This window comes from Triturus cristatus, chromosome 1_2, assembly GCF_964204655.1.
Source record: "Triturus cristatus chromosome 1_2, aTriCri1.1, whole genome shotgun sequence".
In the NCBI taxonomy this organism is placed as follows: Eukaryota; Metazoa; Chordata; class Amphibia; order Caudata; family Salamandridae; genus Triturus; species Triturus cristatus.
In genome coordinates, this window is record NC_140580.1 from 766,842,981 (window position 1) to 766,863,662 (window position 20,682).

Here is a 20,682-nt window from a genome sequence, read left to right on the forward strand (position 1 = left end):
GATTAGGATCTCTCTGGCTAAAGTAGTCGTATGAACCTACATTCTAGATATACGATGGTGAATCTAAGAATAGCATCTATAAATGTGTGTGGCCTGAATGATTCAAATAAAAGACAAAGAATTGCAATTGAATTAAAAAGACTGCGTGCAGATATCCTGTGTCTACAGGAGACACACATTGAGGGTATAAGGGCCAAAATAATGGATCAGTTAGGATATACATTGGTGGTGAACACAACGCAGGGTGCTAGAACGAGGGGTGTTGCGATCCTTTCACGTGGGGAAGAAGTTAGGTGGAAGAATTGTCAGGCAGACAAACTTGGCCGGTGGGTGATGGCAGATTGTTGTTATTACAGGCAGTGTTTTACTGTCTGTTCCATGTATGGCTCCACTGGTGACGACCCAGAGGTCTTGGAGGAGGGGAACGCAGAGTTAGCTTCACGACTGGCACCAGTGGTAATCTGTGGCGATTTAAATATTAATTGCTTGGGCATTAACTGGGGGGGGGGGGGGGGAGGGGGGAGGGCAGGACCGGCAAATACACAGGTCGAAAAAGTAAGGTATTAAAGGCTCTGCTAACTCTGATTCAGGATAATGGCTTAGTGGACATCTGGACTAAGAACAAAGTGGAGGATCCGGGGAATACATAATATTCGGCACCGCACAAAATGGTAGCCAGATTAGATTATTTTTTCACCTCAAATCACCTGGTCTTAGATAGTGCCATAGAAAAGCATCCCCGTGTGATATCGGACCATAACCCATTAATATTAACTCTTAGTTTCAGAGGAGTAGAAATAAAAGAATCAGTTTGGACATTTGAGAGAGCTCTGTTGAAAGACCCAGATTACATTGCTCACATGAACTCCTGGATTACTGTGTTTTTGGAAATTAATAGGGAGAGTGCTAGCAGTGGAGTAGTTTGAGATACACTTAAAGCTTGGGGTCAGGGGGGAAACGCTGTTACAGTGCCCAGCGGCGGAAAAAGGAACTAGAGCGCTCCAATGTATTAAATAAAGCACTGATAGAACTGGAAGAGGAACATGGCGACAGGGGTGCTATGAATTTAGCGAGCAAGTGGGACATATGCTGGCAGTACGTACAAGGCAGCGAAGGGTGATAGGGGAGATAGTGGAGATACAGGAAATCGGTGGGAGACTGATTAAAGAACCATTGGGTATTCATGAGAAGTTTTGAAAATATTATAGCAAACTCTACAAGGAGGAATCTGATTAGCCAAGTGATGCCGTTAGGCGGTATCTGAATAACATTTAAATATAGAAATTTACGATTAGTGATATACAAGACTTGGAGGAGAGTCTGACAGAAGAGGAAGTCTATAATGCCCCAAAGAATCTGCCATATCAGATCAGGGGGGCCATATCAGATCCCCCTGGAATTTTATAAAACAGTTTATCACTTACTAAAACAAGATATGGTTTAAACATTTAAGCAGGCGCAAGGGGGACACTCTATACCCGAGTCATGAGCCCAGGCAGCAATAGCTGCTTTTCTAAAGAAAGGGAAATCCCCACAGGAACCTGGTTCATATAGACCTATCACCCTCATGAACAGTGATTCTAAGATATTCTCAAAAATGTTGGCCTCATGACTAAGTTCAATTATCAGCCGAGTGATTCACCCACGACAACATGGGTTTATACCTGGCAGGGGGACCACCGAGCATGTACGAAGGGTGAAAACATTATTTGATGCTGCCGCTGTCTCAGGAGACCCTATGGCACTGATACTCTTAGGCGCTGAAAAAGCGTTTGATAGGGTCTCCTGGGACTATCTGTGGGCCCCCCTTGAGCGATATGGGATAGGAAAGGGATTTATTAAAGCAATCATGGGTTTATACAAAACCCCAGTGGCTCGTGTCAGAATAAATGGCGGTTATACGGAACCTATTCGGATCACTAAGGGCACCAGGCAGGGGTGTCCCTGCTCCCCGCTACTCTTTGCTTTATATATTGATCCTTTGATTTGAAGAATTGAAGGGAATAAAGCAATTAAACCAATGATATTTTGTGAGTTGGAAACTAAAATCCTTGCATATGTGGACGACCTGGCAGTGGTCACACCGGACTCCCAGTTATAGCAATTAACAAGGAAGCTGTTGAATTCTGGGCAATTTCAGGGTATAAGCTTAACCAGCAGAAAACCCAAATAGCTAATAGCTTGGTTAACGTGGAGGATACACGGGTCACACATATGGCTACATATTTAGGAATAAATATCACCTCTGACCTCGAGCAAATAGTGGAGGTAAACATTGCCCCGGTAATAAGGAAAGGGAAAATTGATTTTGAAAGATGGCACAAACTCCACCTCTCAATTGTAGGTAGGTGTAATGTAATAAAGATGTTATTTCTTCCTAAGGTACTTTATTTTTTTAGGGCTATCCCCCTCGAGTTTGTGGGAAGTTGGTTCAAAGAGATGGAAAACCTGTTTAACAGGTTTATTTGGTCAAAAGGGAAGACTAGAAGGGCGTTAACATTTATGACATTAGCAAGGGAGAGAGGAGGATGGGGGGCTTCCCGATATAAGATTGTACTACTGGGCTGCTGCTTTACAATATATGCGGGTGTTACTGGGTGGACAAAGGAAGGAGCAGGGGAGCCCATTTAGGATGGAAGACCTATACAAACTATTGATAGACAACACCTCTCAGGGTTGCTTTTTGAATTACAATGAGCCAAGTTATTATAAAAAGGTTAAATTTAAAACTCTGCAGGCCGCATTTAAGATTTGGACTGCCATAAAGAGAAAAACTGGGCTTGGCAGTCTGAATTATTATACACAGGTTTATAAAAATCCAACAATGCCAGAGATCTTCAGGGACAATATTATGTGAAGATGGGAGGCTGCAGGTAGGTGTGTGATAGGAGACTTGCTGGATGCATCAGGGGTATTATCATTTAGTGAAATTCAAGGCAGACATGGGATACCAACTAGGGATTTTTCTTAAATCTTTACAAATTCAGGGTTATTTAATGCAAAAGAAGGGAGGTATAAGGGACTTTAACAATAATAGTGTTGTGGATGCGGTTCGGTGTGAGGAAGGGTGCACTATATGCCAAATGTACTCGAAACTTATGTTTACCCAAGATGACCTTGAGAGATATGGGTCTAAATGGGTACAGAAGCTGTGTATAACACAGGATATTTTTTTAGATTAATTAGAATCTGGTAGGATTGTGCTCCTTTCTGCAGGCTTGCAGGCTCAACACTATAAAACGCTGTTTATGCTATATTATACCCCGGCTAGAATGCGCAATGGGGCGGGCAGGATGGGATAACATGCCCCCTGTGTAATAGCACTGATGCTAACATAGTGCATATGTTTGCGACCTGTCCCCTGTTAAGTGCCTGGCTAGGTGAAATAGAAATTTCTTTGACGGTTTCCTTGAATATAGAAATAAATCTCACCACACAGCTAATGTTGATGGGAGTCAGTAACGATGAGGCTTCGGAAGATCACAGTTACTTCTGTTTTATAGCCATGGCAGTGATCAGACTTTGCATTGCTGCAGCTTGGTTGGATCCCCTGGCACCCGGATTCCAGCAATGGCTAGGGAGGTTATTAGCCACCTACAATCTAGAAAAAGGAATTTATGCAAATAAGGGGCTGAGAGCAAGAAGACTGGGTAAAAACATCTGGGCTCCCATCATAAGATGAAAAGAAGGAAACTAAGCGTATATAGTATATTATTGGCATCTTTGCAGAATATTTTGTAGACAGACGTTCAATACACCAGGCCGCTTGCAAATGCCTCCAAATGCTGCTTTCTTTTGTATTCTCTCTTTTGTCCTGTCTGTGTTTTTTGTTTTATTTTTCCAAATGATCAATCCTAAAAACTGTAATCTTCTTTTTAAATCTCATGTAAATGGTATGTATTTAACTTTCTGGTGATTGAAATAAAAAAAAATTTAAAAAAAGAATTTAGAAAGGAACTCCAAACTAACCTGTGGGAACATTGAAGAGGACAATTGGGGTGGCATGAAAGGAACTTAAGGGGGGTATTTCTTTAGGAATCCATGAGGTTTCTATCCAACAAAATAGATTAAAAAAAGGGGCGGAGGGCAAACAAGTCTATATATCATAATTGAATAACTGTACATTTTAAACTGAAATGGAAAAATAGAAATTAGAACCACATTATAATAAACATGAATGAAGTAGTCTGTATCTAATGTCAAGGAATTCAGTTGAGGGCGAAGATCAAGGAATTATTTCCAATGAACTGCTGTGGCCGGAGAAAAGTATTGTGTAAAAACACATTATGACCTAACCATTGAAGAGAGCCTGCTTTTTTGGTCTCAGATAATATCTGCATTAGGTCAGTGAATTGAAGGAAATGGATAATGATTCCTCTGGGCCAAGAGTTAGGGCCTGGTGTAGTTTATGGATGAAGTGGTGCGCTCGTTGAATAGCTAAAGAGGCAGAAAGCAAGTGTAGAATTGTGGTTATTGATGTTTGCAGAAAGGCAATCATGTTGGAGCCTTCTGAACCTTCTGGAATACCAAAAAGACAGAGGTTATTCCTGCTGTTCCTATTTTCTAAATTTTCAGTAAGTCTTTTAAGGTAAGCAATGTCTTTAGTCATTCGAGAGTTGTCAGGAGTGTAGTCTTCAAGATTGCTAAATCTTTGTTCCGAAGATGAAATACGTTGGTTATGCGAGGACCATTTTTCCTCAATACACTGTAAAGAGGCATTGAAATCGACCATAAAAGGTTTTAAGGCTCGTAATTCCTCCATGACATCATCTACGGTCAGATGAGTGGGTGATTTAGTGGGGGGAGTCCAGGTCGTTTTTTGACCGTTAACCGCAGTGGTGTTTAAAGATTTTTTTCGCTATAGTGCCAGAAGCATGGGAGGAGGATGAACTGTCTCTTAAAAACTCCGAAACCTTTTCCATTGTGACAGTTGATGTCAGAAAAGATTTTGTTTGAGTTTACAAAACACGAAGTGAAGTGGCAGACTTGGAATAAGAGGATGATTTGCTACTGCTTTTTGTTTTGTGAGTTCTCCCAATATAAGGCTAAATGACGGGGTAATGAGACCGAGGAAAAAAACACTGGCAGGTCAATTAAAAGTTGACTGAAATAGAGAGGCAATAGTTTGTCAATGAAATTGGTACAATTACTGCCTCAATCTGAAAAGGTCATCGTGGGAATAAATCCTCAAACCTAGAATGTCATACAGGAGAAAATTGAAATCAACACTTGAGGCGTTGTTGTTGCAAAAATTGCCCTTCAAGCGTGTAAATGAAGCGTGAGCTGTCCTACGTTGACAGCTCGTAGCCCAAGAGCCTTGTACCATGCAGGAGTCGTGGCACTTGGCAGAAGCAAACTACCTCCTGCGCGTTGCTCGGCAGGAAAATGTCAGCCCCATAAATACTCTTAATGTCCTTGTGGTGTCGTGGAGTTAATGCTCTGTCAAAAAAGGAAAGCCACACAGCGCTCTACGGAGGGGTTGTCATCTTGCTCGCCATCCAGCCCCGCCCCACTCCAGTACAACAATACCGATTTCATAACATCACCCGAAAGCTGTAAATAAGAGATTGCCATTACTCAGTTCAATGGTCCTCAATGGCCTCCCTTTTGCTTTGAAGCAAACTCTTGATCTTCATGATTCAGAGGCATGCTTTTGCTACTCTTCACCTATCCTGCCGATTTATGCGCTAATCTTGATTTCTCTTTTAAAGTGTACCGCGAGCCTTCACTGGAGGTGCTTTTTGTATTTTTTGGGGGAGTTGTAGCAACCTTCGTCTAAGTTGAGGCATTGACTCCGGACGTCTAGTGATGTCAATGTCTCCTGCATATACTACCTCCGACAGCCAAACAGCTCGATGCGTCTGTTAGTTGTGTGAGGCACAGTGACAGACACCGCGAGGCGGTGCAGACGGGTTCTGAAGTGTGCTGTGTCCCTTGTTCCACTGTAAAGTCATGCAGGGAGACTGGGGTAAGCCCTGCAGCCCAGTGGCAAAAGCAACAAGGGCTTAAAAAGAGTATGCTCACGGACATCATAGCTTACGTATTGCAACTTATTACAAGCAAGGTGTGACGTCTCTTTCAATTATAGGCAAGTTTTACCAGGGCCGGCGCGAGGATTGGGCAGTGTGGGCAGCTGCCCAGGGCCTTACACTGAGCCTACCAGCATGGGGCCCCGCACAAGTGCAACACACCACCAGTACTAATGTGCCCCAGCCAACCAAATTGAAAGAAAGGTGTCTTGTAAATCTTTGGCCCATGGGAGGGGGCTCCCCTCCCTGGGCCTCTAAGGGATGGTTTGGGAAGGCCTAGGGGAGGGGGACATTTCTTGTCCCAGTTGCAACTAAACACAGAGACGCCGCAGGATGCCCATTGTCCAGCACTTTAGCACCCCAACTGTTTTAACTCTCAGTCCCCAAGCAATTTTTACACATGCAGCCCGATATGACCTGTAAAAGAGCTGCTTGTAGGAGACGGAGGAGCTGCGGCCCAGGTGAAGTTTCCACAAATCAGCTTCCGAAGCCCTGAAGGTGTCACCTATGTAAATTTAAGAGGCCTCGCACATTCCTCTTCACCCGGAGCCCCAAAAATCCTAGAACCGGCCCTGAGTTTGACGCATAAATATGCCTGTAATAAACTCCAAATCGGGAGTTTATATACTTAGAGGCCGATTCCGATCTCGGTCGGAAGGGCACCGAATCTGGTTCGGACGGAAAACCTACGAGCCGTACGCGTGCTTTCCGGCTGACTCGTACAGCTGTACGAGCGAGCAAGTACGATGCGAGCTACATGAAATTCACCAACCGAGTAGTTTCCGGGTCCGAACCGCTCCGTACGTCCCGGTCGGAAGCTAACCGTGGCGTGCAATGGATGCGATTTACAACCGAGCCAGTATGATGCACGCGTCGGACAGCATGTGCGAGCCGGAGTGTCCGGCTCGCAAAAGCTCCCGAAGTCGGACTTTGGGGGTCCGCGTCGGACCCCCTGACACCCGCAGCCCTACGACTCGGACACAGGGGGAGACCTATGGGTCTCCCCAACACAGGCATGTACGGTGCGGGTGGCACCGACGCGTACCCACTGTAGGGGGTGCAGTTGTTGAAGACGTACCCATTCAGTCAATGGGAGCCCATGTACACGTTGTACGACCGGCTCCCATTGACTTATATGGGAGTCCGACCGAACCGAGTCCGACAGCATACGTGCGCATCGTACTCACTCGGTCGGACTGTAGGGGTCCGGCTCGGTCGGAAAACACTCCGGATCCGACTCGGTCGGCGTGCTTTCCGACCCGGATCGGAATCGGCCCCTTAGTAGTGACTCCCACTTATTCAAATAAAATTAGGTGGATCCTAATGTTATCTTTAGAAATAATGCTTCAGTTACAAAACTTATAAGTAAATAAAACTGTTTTGAGTGAAGAAATATTTTTACACAATCACCTGAGTAGGGTAAATCTTGTACTCCTGTATCTGCCCAACCGGTTACCTACTACCTCAGTTGTTTTGCCCTTTTTTCAGCGAAAGCCCCTCCTGCTGAATCATTATCTAGGTACCTACTTCCAATGATCACATACAGTTTAAGGCCACTGCCTCCTACCTTCGATTAATGCTCCATCCTGCTGTAACCGTTCTCTTTTTACAGTGAAAACCTTTGCTGGTCTAGTTGAAAACCAAGCTTGTTTTGCTTTATAAAACATTCTTACAATTGGTGAAGCTCGGAAACTAACTGTAGTACAAAATCCTTTTAATGGGATAGTCCCCTTGTTTTTGCACATCTGTTTCGTGACAACCCCCTCACAGTCCTAATCCGGTGAAAGCTAGGCAAAAGTGCCACATAATTATGCACACTTTTTTTCTTTTTAGAAAATGGAAATGTTATTTTCAAATTTACTGAGGACTGTATGAATGAGATCCAGACATGTGTGGCCACGTGTTTGAAGTTGATAATTGTACAGGGTGCTACATAACTGCCTACCCAGTCAATGTCAGTTACATTTAACTAAATAGAAGAAATTAATTATAGTATGTATTTTTTCCTAGGGTAGTTTAAGGTTACAACGTATGCACACTACAAGGCTTAAAAAGAGGTCACAAACTTACTAAATGTATTAGTTGGGTTGTTTTTAGAGTAGGCCTGTCAAACCTTAATTCTAAAACTATATTGGACCCAGAAAATGACCAGCGAACTTCTATTCAATAATTGACATGGCACAATGCATTGTTCAGGGTATGTTAAGGTTAAAAGCATCTTGAGTGATGTATTCCAATACTTATGTTGGTTGTTCGGTCTCTCCTACAGGCAACTTTGGCTGTGTGTTGTAAAAGACCTTTTGTTTATAATGCATTAAACATATACTTATAGTGGATTTTGGGTCAGCCCCTTTCTCTTAATGGCTTCCTAGTCTATCTAATTTCCTTGCTTCTTATTCTGTGGCTTCCCTCCCTATTTTTGTTTGTCCCGCCTCTGGAGCATTTCTTCTAACAATGTTTTGATTGGATGACTTGTGTGCTTCCAGTGCTTATATTCAGGAAGAAGTGTTCTTCTTTTCTTTTAGCACTCCTTAGGAGTGGTTTTGTTCTTGCTCTCAACTTCATCTCCCCCGCGCTCTCTATTGCTTTTTAGGTCTCGCGCCTAGCGTTGCACTGCACAGCAGTGCTCGCGCAGCGAGAGTCCTTTTGTCTGGGGTTCAGAAATGGACCCTGGAATCGTACACGCTCGTGCGTGTGTTTTTTGTTTTCTCTTCTATTATTGGGATTTTAGTGGCTGTATTTTTTAGACAGAGCACGTAATAGGCTAAAGGCGGGCGCATCGCTCCGCCCACGGCCTATTGGTGTCTGTTACGCGCACTAAAGCCTATCTGGTTTCAATTATCGTGCCCAGACACAGGCGCGATAATTGAAAGCATATGGCTGTCTGTGGCGCGCGCACCATTGGCCGCTGTCTCTGCTTCCAAAAGCGATTGCTTTCGGTTTCGCGATCGCTTTACTTGTGGCTTTGCTTTCAGTTTTGTGATCACTTTACTTGTGGCTTTGCGGCTGCAATACAGTTTGTTGCTTAATTGGGAGGAATGCGTGGATAATCTTTACGCGGTTACAAGGTAAAACAAATGAAGGCGGTTACAAGGCAAGTAAATGAAAATGTGCTGCAAATATTTACTTCGTTACAAGGTAAAATAAATGAAGGCGGTTACAAGGTAAAAAAAATTTAAAATGCGCAGCAAATATGTACGCGGTTACAAGGTAAACCATGCGTGCCTAATAGTTGCACTATACTTCTCTTTTTCGAATGTCGCGTCAGGCTTACTGAAATAATTGACTGTATCTGCTTAGCTACAAAACAAGGACTCGTTGGGGCTAAGTCATAATTTCTGACTGGACTGAAAATGTGTGATTTTGGATAGTTCTTTCTCTTTCTGTTACCCGATTCCCTTAATCTAAAATGGTGCTTGCTTACAAATAGAGTTATAGACATATAGACAGAAATACACAGAGCTAGACCTAGTTACAGGAAAACAGACGTACACACATATGGAAAAGGAGATTAACAAGCTAAGAGAGATACAGTAACAGAGGCACATACACAAAGCTAGAAACTGAGACAGATAGACGAAAAGGAACAGAGGCAGAGATAAAGACCGAAACTTATAAACACTAAAAGGCACATATAGAGTTTGATGCACGCAAATACAGTGTACACATAGGTAGACACATATAGCGGAGCATGACGGGCACAGAGGAGCATATACAAAGACAGAGACACACAGATAGACTGAGAGAGAGATAGAAACGCACAAACTAAGAGAAAGATGAATACACTATGAGAGAAGAAACAGACAGTAAAACAAATACATCTTGTGGCTTTGCTTTCAGTTTTGCGATCACTTTACTTGTGGCTTTGCGGCTGCAATACAGTTTGTTGCTTAATTGGGAGGAATGCGTGGCTAATCTTTACGCGGTTACAAGGTAAAATAGCGGTTACAAGGCAAAGTAAATGAAAATGCGCGGCAAATATTTACTTCGTTACAAGATCAAATAAATGAAGGCGGTTACAAGGTTAAAAAAATGAAAATGCGCTGCAAATATTTACGCGGTTACAAGGTAAACAATGCGTGCCTAATAATTGCACTATACTTCTCTTTTTCTAATGTCGTGTCAGGCTTACTGAAATAATTGACTGTATCTGCTTAGCTACAAAACAAGGTCTCGTTGGGGCTAAGTCATACTTTCTGACTGAACTGAAAACGTGTGATTTTGGATAGAGTTCTTTCTCTTTCCGATTCCCTTAAAGGGGGGGGGTGTGGCTGTGTGTGTGTGTGTGTGTGCGTGCGTGTGTGTGGCTGTGTGTGTGGCTGGCTGTGTGTGTGTGTGTGTGGCTGGCTGTGTGTGTGTGTGGCTGGCTGTGTGTGTGTGGCTGGCTGGCTGGCTGTGTGTGTGTGGGTGGGTGGCTGGCTGTGTGTGTGTGGGTGGCTGTGTGTGTGGTTGGGTGTGGCTGTGTGATTACACATCACATAATTACACTATTCAATACACATAAATACACTCCACATACCACTCAGTTTTACATAATTGCACGTCACATAATTACTCTACTTAATGCAAGATAAATACACTCCACACAATACCACTCTGTGCCACATAATAACACAACACATAATTACACTGTACTCAATGCAACATAAATACACACCTTTCACTCAAGTTCGTGCTATATAAAAAAAAAAATTGCAATGCAATAGGTCTCACATTACTGAATCTTTGAACTGCTATTGGTGTTGCATTATTATTAGCAATGCCAACAGCTCAAACTTTAATAATGCGAGACCTATTGCATTGAAAATGCTTGTTTGTTTTTTGTTGTTGTTTTTAAATGTACAGGTCTTTTGCTGGGGAGTTGCCATTGATCTTATGTTCCCAGGGCAAGACTAGTACTTATCTTGTGAATGTTTTGATAAGTGAAGTTTCTTCTACCCTCTTTCTCCAGGTCCATCCTCTTGCGCCGCTTGTGCAGTCTGATGGGTACAGTGTTCATGCTGCGATGTGTCACCATGTTTGTGACCTCCCTCTCTGTGCCTGGACAGCATCTTCAGTGTTCAGGAAAGGTACCGAAATATTGCCGATGGAGTTAAAATGTTAGTGTGCGTCTCATCTTAGCTCAGAAATGTCTGAATTTTTTTTTGTTTCTTACGAGCATGGATTGAAGTCTGGATTCACTTTTTAGGTGCTACTACAATCATCTTTACAAATTATACAGAAAGCCTCCATACATATTAGTTATCTGATCCACTTGGAATGTTTTGTTTTTTAGTCCTCCTGCAATCCCCAGACGTACAGCCAAAAATGGGATCTCACCGAATGAAACAAACAACTTTGACTTTCCATTTGACAACCATATTTCAGTCTTGCCACTCCTAAGTCCATGCCACTGAGGTATAATCATTGCATTGGAAATGTATTTGTCTGTTCCCAACCAACATTTAAAAAGAGCTCAGAACTGTGGTTCCTTTCTGCTTGCACTCTTTGGTTCCAACCAAAATTGACTGTTGACTATAATTGGGCGCCATAGTTTTTTCAGATCTTGTCTCCTACCAAACAAATAAGCTCCAGTCCTTGTGAGACAATTCTGTGGCATCAACCACTTATTCCAGCTATCACAAGTATTTTATGTTCTGGCCAGATGGCATCAAGATCTGGACAGGAGACAAATAAGCAAGTCATTATCTCTGGAAGTTCACAAATTGGGCATAGAATCACATTGCCCTGCTGGATCCTGGAGTGCTTCAGAGGAGTGGGGTATATATTATGGAGAGTCAAAAAATATATTCTTCCCAAGTGCAACGGGCCTGGTGGTTTTATAAAGCATATTCATAAATGCTTGCTATCTTGGTGTTCCTATGTTGGCGGGAAGCCTGTTTACACACTTGCCTCTTGCCGAAAGTGGTACCATCTGGTCACTTCTTTCTTTGTGGTGTTTGGCAATCTAAATTCAACCTCAAAATCAGATTCTCCCCTTAGTTCAACCTTCATTTGCATGGAAGCTATCCAGGATGTGCTATGTAAGTATTTAAATCTAGACAAACTACGCAATGTATTGAATGAGAAGAGTAACAAATTAACCCACCTCTCAAATAACGTTTCTCACCAGCAATTCATTCGAGAAGTCCGAGGGTGAGGGATAAACACTCTTGGGTCCCGGAAAAATCCCATATTGGCTTCTACTTACCTTAATACAGGATTCCTATCATCCTTACTGAAAAATGCATTTTGATGGTGGCCAATAAAACTTCCAAGCGTGTCTCTTGACCTACTCAAGGCAGAGAACATGTAGGAAACCTTCCATAGAGCAAGATTCTAACATGATTGAGAGGAGCTGATCCCATTTAGTCTAATCTGAGGATGTCACTAATTCTAAAATTCCATAACTGGAAAGCCCACTGATATAGTTGGACATCTGGCAACTCCAGCCCACCATTCTTGAAAAATCTTTAGAGTTTCTTCCAAGACAACTTTACTTTTTTTTTTTTATACCTACACATTTGTTAGCCACTGAATATATTCACACAAAGGGAGTTTAAATGCACGCGATCACTGGAAAGATGAGAAAATATTTTGTATATTGGTTTTAAAATATTATGCAAATGACAGAGAACAAGAATGCCTTGTATAAAGTGTGATCTCCTCCAACCAATGTATAACCAGTGTGCAATGGATTGTCCGTTTTAATCCTGTTTCCCCAAATTACAGTTATCATTATCCAGTATTGGGGTATCCTTCATAGATTCATATGCTTGAATCATTCCCCGTCATCGTAGTGGGAGTCCCACGGTACATAAATAACAAAGTAGTAAATAGATCCTTTCCATAGGCTATTATGGTAGCAACCATATACTCTATAGCTTATTAGTCTCCTTTTATGAAAAGGACCAAACTGAAAACTCAGCCAATCAGCACCCAGCACCCTCTAGAACCTTTCCAAGAGAGTCTGAGTCCCTAAGATTTTCACCGCACTTTGTAGCGTAAGGGAGTCTCCCTGAGCTATGCTCAGTTTTCTTCACTTTCTCAGTTAAGTTTCTTTCAGATCTTTTAGAAGAATGTCTCATAAAATTGGTTTGTTTAAAGCCTGTCACTCCTGTGGGAAGAAGAGTGCATGTGAACGATGCACATAAGGACTGTCTCTATTGTCTCTATCCCAGCCATGAGACAAAACAATGCAAGATATGCCGCACCTTCTCTACCAGGACCCTGCGGGATAGAGAAGGAAGTCTTTTAATCTGGCTAAAGATGAAGCAGTCTGCTGCCTCTGATGTGGATAGCGACACGTCCTCTATGTCAACCAAGAGGCCCAGGTCGCCTTGTTGAGCATTCGGATGACGACGAAGGCCAGTTTCGAGCCGCACGTAGTCCTTCTGAACTTAATGTTAAATATCAGGAGGAGGATGATGAATATGAAGATAAGGAGCAGTATTACCATTACCAGGCCCCTCCTGTTCAGTACCAACAGTACTTTCAGCAGCCTATGCAGCAGCATTCGCTATTTCCTCCAGCGTTAATTTTAGACCTCCAGAATATGTTGGCGGACTATAAAAGAAGATTTCCTCCTCAGGAGGATGTTGTTACGCCTCCTCCACCTCCGCAGGTGCCTCCACAAGCACCACAGCCTCCAACTCCTTCTGCTATGGCACCTTGTCCCATTACTCCTCTGCCTCCCAGAGAAAACCCTACTACATCTGAGGATGAGCAGGAAGAAGGGGAAATTCCAGACCCTACTCCACCAGCGGATGAGTGGGATGACTACATAGCACCAACGCCGTTCCCTCGGACTCACCTCCGGAGGATATCGGAGGATTTCACAACATCATGGATAGGGCCGCTGGTAGATTTCATCTTTCTACAGTGGTGCACCAGTTGGACTGTTTCCTTTATGATTTTAAGGACCAGACCAGAAAAACTGTCAGATCAATACCCATCATTGATCATATTTGGCAAGAAGGAATCAAAGTTATGAAGACACCAGCTTCTGTGGTTCCGGTGCTTCCAAGGTTGGATAAAAAATATAGTGCACCAGAGGGTTCTCCTCCGTGTCTTAGAAGTCACCCAAAACTAGACTCTGTGCTCTCTCAGGCAGCTCAGACACGATCCAAAAAATCCATCTACGCCTATAATTTCTCCACCAGACAAAAAAGGTCGACGCCTTGATTCAATTGGGAAGAAGTTCTCATCAATGGCGGCAGTCTCAGTTCGGGCGGCTAATGCTTTAGCAATTTTAGCCCGTTATGATAGATAAATGTGGTCTGACATCGGTTCACTTAAAGACGTCCTCCCTGAAGATAGCAAAGTGGAGTTTCCTAAAATTCTCACGGAAGGAGAGAGAGCAGCGTCAGAAATCATTGGGGTCCACAACTGGTTTCAGGCAATTAGCTGGTGACGCCGTTTTACGGCATCAAGGGTGGTTAAAGGCAACGAATTTCCACCCTGAAGTTCAGACAAAAATTTGGGATATGGCCTATGATGGTGACAGTCTGTTTGGCAGCCATATTGATGAGGCACTTACCTCCATCAAAAAAGATACAGACACTGCTAAAGCGCTTGGAACCCTACAATACCGCAAAGCGCCCTTTCGGGGAGCCCGAGGCAGGGGCTTTTCCAATTATAGAGGGAGTTACCAACGTTCCCAATCCTATCTGCTGCAATACCGTCAAGGTTATCAGCAGCAAAATTACTGCCAGGCAAATACAGCTGGTTTCTCCAGACAGGGCTCCAAACGAAAGCCAGGATCCCAAGGCCGTGACACCGGCTGCAAGCAGCGATTACGACAGGTTACCAGCTGTTTCTTTTTTCCCCCCAGACTGGTGCGACAATCTCGGAGCACATCTATCAGTGGCGCAACATCACTTAAGACAAGTGGGTCTTGGATCTCATCTCTTATGACCACACATTGAAATTCATCCAAAAACCACCCAATACCCCTCCCAGGGGATCGCACCCCCCCTCACCTTCACATACTCAAAAAGGAAGCGCGTGCCATGCTTCAAAAAGGAGCTATAGAAAAGGTCCCCTTCTCCCAAAGGAGGAAAGGCTTTTACTCCCACTTCTTTCTCATTCGCAAAAAGTCAGGAGAGTGGAGGCCTATCCTAGACCTCAGAAAATTGAACAAATTAATAAAGAACCAATCTTTCAGAATGGTCCCTCTTTCGGACATCCTACGACTCCTCAACAAGGGCGATTTCATGGCTTCATTGGATCTCGAGGATGCATACTTCCATGTCCCTATTCACCCAAAGCACAGAAAATTCCTAAGGTTCACAGTGGCTGGTACCCACTATCAATTCAGAGTCCTTCAATTTGGCCACAAATCGGCACCACGGACGTTCACAAAATTTCTCGCTCCAGTGGCAGCAGCCTTGAGAAGCAGAGGTCATCAGGTATTCTCTTACCTCGACGACTGGCTGCTAAAGGCGTTATCTTCTCGCCAAGTGAAGAATGCAACAACAGATTGCTTATCTCTTTTCCACACGCTGGGTCTCTTGGTCAATTATCAGAAATCCTCAATCTTCCCAAACCAGATAACAACATTTCTGGGGGCCAAGCTGGACACCATCCGGAACAAAGCTTTCCTTTCTGAAGAAAGACAACAGAGATTGCGGACATTAGCACTCAAGCTGTGCAGAAAAAAGTGAGTTTTTGTGAGTTTTCAAGTCTCTACTGGGAATGATCTCTCCCACAATAGATCTTGTGCCGCTAACTCGTTTGCACATGAGACCTCTTCAAAAGGAGCTGCAACGTCAATGGATTCAGGTCTCGGGCTCCTTCGACGTAATCATAGTCACTTCTCGGATGAAGGAGGCCCTGAAATTGTGGACCCAGACTTCACACCTGTCCCAAGGTCAGTCTTTTCTTCCAGTCATCCCAGATTACGTAGTAACAACAGATGCTTCTATGGAAGGCTGGCAAGGACACTTGCAGGACGTACAAGTACAAGGAAAGTGGTCCTTGGCCCAACGGCAGATGCATATAAACAGACTGAAAGCCATTTTCCTATCTCTTCTGGCTTTTCTTCCTCAAATACAAGGGTCTTCGGTGTTAATCCGGACGGACAACACCACAAGCATATTTTATATCAACAAGCAAGGAGGCACCAAATCTCACACTCTGTCACAAGACGCGCATCAATTGTGGAACTGGCTGACGCTCCATCACATCTCCCTGACAGCAGAACATGTCCCGGGTCTCCGGAATACCTTAGCGGATACCTTAAGCAGGACAAGCGGCAGCTGTCACGAATGGGAGCTAGACCAAACGCAGCTGGACGAGATATTTGCAATCTGGGGAAAAACGCTGCTGGATCTATTTGCGACCCACCTCAACTCCAAATGCTGATTCTATGCAAGCAGGTTCCGTCTCCCAAACTCTCGGGGGAATGCCCTTTAGATGCGATGGTCAGGGATCTATGCATACGCTTTCCCCCCCCCATCCCTCTAATACCCAGGATCCTCACAAAGATAAAAGGGGAGCGCTGTCGCATCCTCCTGATTGCCCCCAGGTGGCCCAGACAACACTGGTACACGGAACTCCTCCTTCTCTCGGAATCGCAGCCCATCCGTATTATTCCGACACCAACGCTATTGATGCAGAACAAGGGCCAAGTGCGTCACCCGGAGCCAGCTTCTCTGCAGCTGCATGCGTGGCTCCTGAGTTCTTGGAATTTAGAGATTTGAACATTGACCAAGACTGTAAAGACATTATTGGCAAATCTAGAGCTGAAAGCACCAACAAGACTTACAAGCTTGTATGGAAACGGATCTGTCTATGGTGCAAACGTACGGAGATAGATCCTTTTCTCTCTGCTCCGGAAGACATACTGCCCTACTTGCTTTCCCTAGCAAAATCTGGCCTTTCACACTTGTCAGATCGAGTTCATCTGGCTGCTATCTCACGATACAGACGATCGCCACATACTTCATCTTTATGGTCATCAAGAGTGATAAAGCAATTCATAAAGGGACTGTTTAGAGCTTTCCCGCCTATCAAGGCTCCACCTCCGTAGTGGCAGCTTAATGTGGTGTTGTCTCAGTTGCTAAAACAACCATTTGAGCCTATTCACAAGGCAGAATTGAAATATTTGACCTGGAAAGTCGCCCTTCTTCTAGCACTTACTTCAACAAGAAGGGTTAGTGAGATACAGGCCTTCACTATCTCTCATCCATTTCTGCGTTTCACTGATCAAATGGTCATTCTGAGAACGAACCCCAAGTTCATTCCTAAGCTCCCTTCTCAATTGCATTTGAATGAGCCAGTCATTATAAGGACGTTCTTCCCTAACCCCTCCACGCCTGCTGAAAGAACACTACACACTTTGGACCTCAAGAGATGTCTTAAATTTTATTTGCAAAGAACTAAAGACATAAGGAAATCGAATCAGCTATTTATAGCTTATGGTCAAACCTGTCAAGGAACTGCAGTCTCTAAAGCTACCATAGACAGGTGGATAGCGAGTGAAATTCAATTTTGCCATGACAAGGCTGGCAAGCCTTTATCAAGGACTGTGAGAGCGCACTCCACTAGAGCAGTTTTAGAATCAACTGCTTTTTTTTGCTGGAGTACCAATTGAAAAAATCTGCAGAGCTGCTACCTGGCAGACGACTCACACGTTTGCAAAGCATTACTGCCTGGAATCATCTCAGCGTGCTGACGCATCAGTGGGACAGGCAGTGTTAAGAAACCTATTTTCTTAAGGTAAGCCTCTTTCAAGAGAGGTTTGAATACTATCTGTTTTTTACATGTATAGCATGTTTCATGTTTGAATATTTGATCTTTTGACTAGTATTGCATGTAACATTATTGTAGCACTACCCACCGTCCACAAGGGTGCTTTTCTCTGACAAACATACGTAGGGTTACAATATACGCATATTCATGCATATGTGTATATATATATATATATATATCTGCTTACTATTCTGACTCAGGCATGTGAATCTATGAAAGATACCCCAATACTGGATAAGAAACCAGTTACTTACCTGTAACTACAGTTATCCAGTATTGGTATCTTTCATAGATTCACATGCAACCCACCCTCTTCCCCGGAGAGGCACCTCTAGGATACAGTACTGACTACACTCGTACTGGAAAATCTGAGGGACTCAGACTCTCTTGGTCCTTTTCTTTAAAAGGAGACTAATAGGCTATCGAGTATATGGTTGCTACCATAATAGCCTATGGAAAGGTACTATTTACTACTTTGTTATGTATGTACCGTGGGACTTGCACTGCAACGACGGGAAATGATTCAGGCATGTGAATCTATGAAAGATACCAATAGTGGATAACTGTAGTTACAGGTAAGTAACTTGTTTCTTTTTATTGATATATGTGGCTCAAGAGTCCTCTTTCTATATCCATGAACGTTGATGTATTACTTTAATTTCCTTGGTAACGTTCTGTTTTGATGTATTTGTTCCCGCCATGTCCGAACACGATTATGTTTTTTTTAGAAAGACCTCAATGGACTTGAAGGCATTGATCATTGGCCATAATTTCTGACAAATTGCTGTAAAAAGGACATTTACTTTTGAATTCTTAGAGCCTTCTTCAGTGTTAATGAAGCATTTGGTATAAATTGAGTTAGCAGATTGCCTACCCTATTTTCCAGCTCTTCAAGGGCTAAGCATCTCCATCTCCTTGCTTAAACTCTGTGATTGGAGTGTATTTCCCATTGAAGACGTAGGTCAAGGAGCTGTGCATTATGTGCAGGTTTTGTGTAAAGTGCTGCAGAACGTCTGAGACCCATTTCTGCTACATCCTCCTTGGAAGTTTGCAGGAGAGACCTATCCTAGGAATAGATGTTCATAGTATCCTTCAATGAAGACATTCAGGAAAAGTTCACACATCGCTATTTTCATGCCATTTATACTTGTGTGTGTGTTTTCAAGCATGAAGCTGTCTAATGCTGTATCTGTGATTGTTCTCTCTTTAGCTGTATGGCAACATGTGGGCGAAGCTTCAGCGGGCTTTTGCCATTTGGAGTGGCTTTGGGATGACCCTGACTGGAGTACATACCTGTGGAGATTACATGTTCAGTGGCCATACAGTCGTCCTAACAATGCTGAACTTTTTTGTTACTGAATGTAAGTCTTGAGTAATTGAGAGTGCCTCATTGGTACAATTTGATGACAAAACTGGAATGTGGGTGCTCTCTTGGTGCTAAATTTCTTTTCTTTCTGCAGATACCCCAAGAAGCTGGAACTTCTTGCACACCTTATCCTGGGTCCTGAATCTTTTTGGGATCTTCTTCATCCTTGCTGCTCATGAACACTATTCCATCGATGTATTCATTGCCTTCTACATCACCACCAGACTCTTCTTGTACTATCATACCCTGGCCAACACTCGGGCCTACCAGCATAGCCGCCGAGCACGCATCTGGTTCCCCATGTTCTCCTTCTTTGAGTGCAACGTAAATGGCCCTGTGCCCAACGAGTACTGCTGGCCCTTTTCTAAGCCTGCCATCATGAGAAGTCTTATTGGCTAGTTCAAGCCACACACCATCCAGAACAACAAATAAAATGTTTTACTACATTGCTCCTGTGAAAGTGAGGTGGCGACTTATGAGCCGCTACTAAATTATTGTGTGGTGGAGAGTGGGCAATGATCAGCGCTCTACAATACTTATGCACAGCCAGCTCTTCCCAAAAGCAGGACTTCAACAGTAGGATGTAAGGGATGTATGTGTGGTTACTGCTCAGCATTTATGCGCTGCAGTGCAGGCCAACAAAGGCATTACAGCCAGAATTTGTTAACACAGTCCATCGTCCTGGAGAAGGGATCAAATAGGGAAATGGATCGTTGTTCTTCTTCTGATCTTGTGACTCATAACACCAAGACGAGGCAATGGGTGTTTTCCTATGCTGCCTGAGGGTACAGGCAGCCTTTCACATGCCACGTCTTGTGTTAATAGTTTAAGACGCCTGGCTGTAAGGTGAAAGTAAATGCCCTTTGGTTGGTATATCTCACAGGGAGTTTCAACTTGTGGTTTGGTGTATGGCTTGGGGAGTTGAGGTTAGGATGAAAAGTGTTAGTTTTGGAAGGGTATTTGCAATATTGATACATGACTGTGCCCAGTTTCCAAGAGGTAAACGTGGACTAGTATACACTGTGATGTGTAGCAAGCATTGCTTGGGTAGTGAGAGGGATCAGTGCAGGCCACCGTGCGGGAAGCTCACTGGTACATTTCTATTGCTTGCTATTCTGACGGAGAAGGGGAATTGTTCAGAGTCCATCATGACCGATATGGTCTACCTTGCACCCCCTCTAACTCCCAGCAGGGCATAACAGGCATTGTGAAGAGAACTGCCATCAGAGCCGAGGAGAACTGGATGAATGGAGGCCTGTCCTAGTATGACTTCAAGCTTCCTGGAAATCAAGCAACTGCTCACTAATGATCATGATCTAAACACAAGAGGTTTAACAAAAACACTGGCAGGTGGTATGGGAGTTACTGGGAGAGTTGTGAGCTATGCACTTTTGGAGCAACAAAGAGGTACATAAAAGCTGAACTCTCATTAGGTTGAAAGATGGCTACTTTGTCGTTGGGGATATTTCCTCATGAGACATCGAAGCCCTGGTGGTGTGTGTTTAGCATACTCTGGCAATAAGATTTTAAGATTATGTGCTATCCGGATTGTGA

The 20,682-nt window shown here is 43.6% G+C and overlaps 1 protein-coding gene across 11 annotated transcripts in view; it reads left to right on the forward strand.

Annotated features, from left to right (window-relative positions):
• SAMD8 (sterile alpha motif domain containing 8) overlaps positions 1-19,574 on the forward strand; it is a 206,355-nt gene extending 186,781 nt beyond the window's left edge. For all 11 annotated transcript variants that reach the window (XM_085608751.1, XM_085608746.1, XM_085608747.1 and 8 more), the window contains 3 exons: positions 10,981-11,098; positions 18,973-19,123; positions 19,223-19,574. In XM_085608751.1, the coding sequence (XP_085464877.1) occupies positions 10,981-11,098; positions 18,973-19,123; positions 19,223-19,527 (574 nt within the window). In that variant the 3' untranslated portion in view covers positions 19,528-19,574. The remainder of the gene's footprint in view (positions 1-10,980; positions 11,099-18,972; positions 19,124-19,222) is intronic.
• The last annotated feature ends 1,108 nt before the right edge of the window (positions 19,575-20,682 follow it).